The 6,000-nt window shown below is 34.5% G+C and overlaps 1 protein-coding gene across 1 annotated transcript in view; it reads left to right on the top strand.

The window, feature by feature from the left end:
• Nucleotides 1-3,265, top strand: part of LOC115886918 (paired box protein Pax-6) — a 135,229-nt gene extending 131,964 nt beyond the window's left edge. Inside the window, exon 10 of the mRNA XM_030906245.1 lies at nt 2,632-3,265. Within this exon, the coding sequence (XP_030762105.1) occupies nt 2,632-2,732 (101 nt within the window). The 3' untranslated portion in view covers nt 2,733-3,265. The remainder of the gene's footprint in view (nt 1-2,631) is intronic.
• The last annotated feature ends 2,735 nt before the right edge of the window (nt 3,266-6,000 follow it).

Consider the following 6,000-nt stretch of genomic DNA (forward strand, 5'->3'; position numbering starts at 1 on the left):
AACGTCTAACAGCACAAATTCTGCTGCAGTCCGTATATGGGCGTTACGCGTCCTTGTATTCTTTGGTCATTGAGCCAAACTAGGTAATGAAATGGGAATATCAATCTTGCCATAAGTTTATTCTTTTGGTTCAACACGATTTTTGTGCGCACACCCCAAATAAAACTACCTGATTGTGATCTACTTCATCGCTGAACGCTGTCACCTGACCGCGCACTGTTTTAAAGTTAACTTTTATCCAGATCCATCGCACTGCGCATGAGCAAATATATATTTCTTATTTTATTTTATTTGGCTGTATGAACGCGCACAAATAAGAATTTCTTATTTTATTTTATTCTTATTTTTTTTTTATTTGGCTGTATGAACCCACCATTACCTCCAATATATCTATAATTACAGAGTGGCCCGAAATGTATTCCGGAAACTTCGGCAGCATATTCTGCAGATAAAAATAAGTAAAAAAGTTCGTATAAATGTACTTCTCGATGTACTTACTAATATGCTTAGTTTCCGAGATACAGGGTGTAGAAGTTTAATTTTTATATCTATTTTTTCCAAATCATTTCTGAAGTAACGTTAATATTTGGCTGAAAATTGGTGTATGGGAGTTTTTAACATAACTTTAAGACAATCTGATAACAGAGAAAATTGATTTTGATGTCAGTATGACTCCTACTTGTAGAGGGTGCCACCTACATATTTTTAACTGGTTTTAAGAGTACCTAATAACTTTTCGTCCGTACCTGTATAAAAATACCGAGTAAAAAATATACATTTACAACGTTTTATACGTTTAAAAGGTCTCTTGGTAAAAATCGCGGTTAGAATCGAAATTATCAATACCTGTCATCATTGACATAAATTAAACATGTTGACTAAATAGTTATTAGAGTGAAATCATAAATTTGAAATGTTTTTATGAAAAAAGTTCAACAGAAACTTTTGTTTATAAAATAAAAGTGTTATCATAATTTTTTCGAAAAAAAAAAATGATTTAGATAAAAATTTCCCAAATTTATTATTTCAGTCAAATAATACCGTATGATCCAATAAAAACGGCGTCAGCGATGGCTATGAAATGAAGATCACTGTCATCATAATTATATGGGAAATGTCATCGATCGTCATTTCATGGCCATCGCTGACGCCGTTTTTATTCGATCATACGGTACCTACTCAACGTATTGACTATTATTATTATTTTATGTTAATAATGACTTGTATTGACTATTTCAATTTTAAATATCTTGAGAACGGTTGCTCATAGTGATTTTTACCAAGAGATATTTTTAACATAGAAAGTCACGTAAATGTATATTTTTTCACTCAGTAGTTTTATACAGGTACGGACGAAAAGTTATTACCCTTCAAAACAGTTAAAACACATGTATGTAGGTGGCGCTCCCTACAAATAGGAGTCATATTGACATCAAAATCAAATTTCTCATGTCAGAAAACTACCATGACACAAATTTTCGTCCAAATATTACTTCACGTTACTTCAGAAATTGTTTGGAAAAAATCGAAATAAGAATGAAATTTTTGCACCCATTTATACGAACTTTTTCAGTTATTTTTATCTGCAAAACATGCTGCCGATTTCCGGAATACAGTTTGGACCACCCTGTATATATTTTTTTGTAATGGTATTATTTCAACCTATGATTTTAGATAATCTTGAAATATAGATACTAATATGATCTGTTTCTTGTTTTTGTTTAAATATTTCAGAGATTAAATTTAAATCTATAAGTAAAGGCGCGAATAGTAAGACGCTAACTTGGTTTACGCAGTAGCTAGAAACTCTGAAAACTACGTGTATTGGTTAGTATGAAAATAAATCAACTATTTGCGAAGCACTTTTCACACTTGCGTAGTTCAAAGCTGTTGAACCTGTATAACTCCATTTCAAAAATTTAGCGTCAATTTCTGTGTCTGACTGGCCATATGGTCTTTAAATATATTTGGTACCATCGCATCGCCGTGAATCACCCTATATAAACCTTATTATGAAATGAACAAAATTCTTACAGCTTTAGTGTATATTAATAAATAATATTTTCTTACCTTTAGCTGTGTATTTTTTTCTAATTTCGAAAAATCGAAAGTAAAGAAAAAAAATTAAAAGAACAATTTTTTTGTTCATTTCATAATATTTGAGCGGGCCGAAAAACGTTTTCTTTACCATCTTTTGACGGGAGATGCGCTAATATATCTTCGACACTTTACTACATCGTCTATTGATATTGGAAACATTTTGCTTGCCGTATCGGTGAGAGCCAGCCCCTGGACAGTCCATCTGATGAAGAGTAGGCCCAGAAACCGGTTGTGGGAGTGGAGCTTGGGTCCTCCCTTAAAGCAAAACAATTTTCTTTTTACTTTTTATTTTTTTTTCTCTACTTTCGATTTTTCGAAATTAGAAAAAAATACACAGCTAAAGGCAAGAAAATATTATTTATTATTATAAACCTTATTTTAGGCCTTAGATTAGTCTACACTTCTTCAAAACGGCCAGTGATACATCTGACCCGAAACGCTCTATAAGCTGAAATAAATAAAGACCATGAAAGTCCCAAATTCTTTTAGTGTGAATATAACAATTATATGATCTGTTCTATTTTGTTCCAGGCGTTATATCTCCTGGCGTGTCAGTACCCGTTCAGATACCTTCTCAGCCGGCCGAAATCTCCTCCAACCTGGCAACGAACTACTGGCCTCGGATTCAGTGATCTCAACTATTCGGGTTCCCGGCTGCCACGAGCCTGCTCGTGCACCAGGATAACCCGGCAGCACTTTTGAACCATCCCGCAGCCATAGCTTCACCCCCAGCCGTCATTCCTGTACAAAGTACCACCCCTACCGACCACGAGAGTTCTTAATCTGTCAAGAGATGAAGACAAGTGAGTGTTTTAAAGGGGATATAAGTCGTAGGGTTAACTCTGTGTGTGAGTGAATAAGAAATCATTACTTTTAGAATAACAGTCATTCAAGATATTAATTATTGGACGTGAAAGAGAACTTTACAATTTGTAATGGTTAAAACGTACGTCTGCGTATACATGGTACCCTATAATATTAAAACACACACTACTACAGATCAGAGATCTAGTAAACTAAGAGAGGTGCAAAGAGGATTGAATCAGAGTAAAGTCACGTATTATTGAACCTTATAACGTCATGTTTCGAAATCTAAAATAATCCGAGTGCTTTTAGCGGTCTGGATGAAATTTTGAGGCTGAAAGTTGGTGAAAGTTTACCAGGGAGGTGCCTCACACAATATCACTGGAATATTTTTTTTAAAAAACATGTGCGCCACTGACTTTTTCCTTGTTAGGAAAATTATGTAGATCGTTTAATGATTAATTAATCTACTTGGTGAGATAAACGCAATTTAGTTATCACTATTAAATTAAAATAAAAATAAATTATTTATTTATTCAAATTAATTATTAATCATACATCTTACAGCAATTTCAAAAACAAAATAATGGCATTTAAGATAATTACAAAAGACCTATTTTTTTAAAGTTTTAACATCTTGTAACTTTAAAACTTTGGTCAGTTAATTTAATTATTAGCATGCACATAATTTTTTTAAAGGTTGTGTGCTAACAAGAAAAAAGAAAGTTAGTGCCGCACATATTTCCATTATAAAAATATTCCATCTGCACGTCCCTGGTGAATCAGTCCAGACACTATATTTAAATCGAAAAAAAAGAACATTTTAACCCTCTATAACTACGAAACAAAGCAGAATCGGACCTATTAGTCTAAGATCTAGCAACGTTTTCGAGAAAGTATTTTAAGAAAGCTCTCTTTTACTATGCTCTGTGGAACAGCGTGCGGGCCGTCTGGCTGCCTATATATTTTTTATTTAGCCCGTTAAATTCTAGTCATGATTCTAGTATTGAATATAAATCGAGCAAGTCTTCATAGCGCGGCGCGCAGAGCTTCCGCCTATGAGGCGAGGAGTCCGAGTTCGAGACCGGCTCGGGGTATAGAACTTTTTTATTTTATTTCCGTTTATATTCTTACAGTAAAGTATTAACTATTTGTTTTTTTTTGAACCACTAGAATTATTTAATACTTTACTATAAGAATATAGTTTCTAGAGGTGGGAATTCTAGTTCCTTGGGAGGAACTAGTTCCTTAGTTCTAGTTCAGAGGAATAGTTCCTTGAACTAGGTCTTTAGTTCACAATAGTTCCCGACTAACATTGACATCCTCCTTGCTTGCTAATGCGTTTCGTTGTCAGTCAGAACTATTCACAGTATGATCTGTATAATTTTTATAATGTACGGAGATATAACGAGACGTGTAATTGAGTATGTTAAAAACATATAGGTAAGTTTTATTGCAGATAAAAAAAAATAAAAAAACTCAAATCAGAATTTAAAAAACTATAAATTAAATCAATTGGACCAAATATTACAAAAATTTTACGAAAAATTGCATTTTTCCTCACTTAAAAATTAAGAATATCTACTTCGTTTTATAAGATATTTCTTAATTTTAGGGACCTAAATTGAAACATTCCCATAAAATATTTAAAAAACAAACTAAAAATCAAAAACAGTATACACGACAATTTTCTGTGGTAATTACTGCGCGCCGGCTGTGGCAATAGACAAGGCCGAATCCATCGTCGTCGCCTTGTATTATATCTCGGATCTGCCGACTGAATAGATTCCCGTGAACTAGTCTTTTAATAGTTCCTCTATGTCCGGATCCGATAACATACGGCTGGCACTCCTCACGCCTGCCTAGCACCAATCGCGCTGGCTGATCCATACGTAAACTAGTCTTTTATTTAGTTCCTCTAGTTCCTTTAGGTCCGGATCCGATAACATACGGCATACGGCTGGCATTCTCCACTCCTGCCTAGCATCGATCGCGCTGGTCCGATCCGTTCGTACGTAAACTAGTCTATTTACTCGTAGTTTAGTTCCTCTAGGTCCGGATCCGATCCGTCGCCGTCGCATATTAAGGATGCTTCACGCTACACCGTAACGGGTCCGAGCCGTGCGTCGGTGAAGACACGGCCAAACATTGTCAAGTGTTCTTTACACATATACATTCATGCCAGGCCGAGCACGATCCGAGCTTCGCCGAAACTCGTCCGTGCCCCGTCCCAGAAATGTCGGCGTACATTTTTTTCTCGGATCCGCTCCGTTCTCGCCACGTTGCGGAAAGCATGAATGTACTTTTCCTGGTGCCCCGACTGCAATCTGCAGTTATGGTATAAACAAAGTACACTTTTTATCATGTCTGTAGTAGGTAGTGAATCTTACAGCAGTATTTAATGACAGGGAATGCATAAAACTGGACAATGAAAGGACGTAATGAAAAAAATAGGTCCTTCATCTTGCCCTTTGAGCAGGTGTTGTTCTTTCTTCATCAACTGTAATTGGTACCAATTCCACTTGCGAGAACTGTGGCATTGTTCGTATATTAAATCTTCGTGTGTCTATGGGGCTGTGTTTTATAATATACTCAGAACTAATACGAGCCCCGTTATCAACTCGGTGTAGCATAAACAGAAGGCCCGGAACGTGGCTCGGTGTCTACTTCACGAAACGTGCCCGGCTCGGGTACGGTCCGTGTACCGTGAATCATCCTTTATTAGAATAAATATTTTATATATATATATATATATATATATATATATATATATATATATATATATATATATATATATATATATATATATATATATATATATATATATATATATATATATATATATATATATATATATATATATATCCCCGTTATCAACTCGGTGTAGCATAAACAGAAGGCCTGGAACGTGGCTCGGTGTCTACTTCACGAAACGTGCCCGGCTCGGGTACGGTCCGTGTACCGTGAATCATCCTTTATTAGAATAAATATTTATATATATATATATATATATATATATATATATATATATATATATATATATATATATATATATATATATATATATATATATATATATATATATATATATATATA

The sequence above is a fragment of the Sitophilus oryzae genome, unplaced genomic scaffold (assembly GCF_002938485.1).
Source record: "Sitophilus oryzae breed Bouriz unplaced genomic scaffold, Soryzae_2.0 scaffold_535_pilon_pilon, whole genome shotgun sequence".
Lineage (NCBI taxonomy): Eukaryota > Metazoa > Arthropoda > Insecta > Coleoptera > Curculionidae > Sitophilus > Sitophilus oryzae.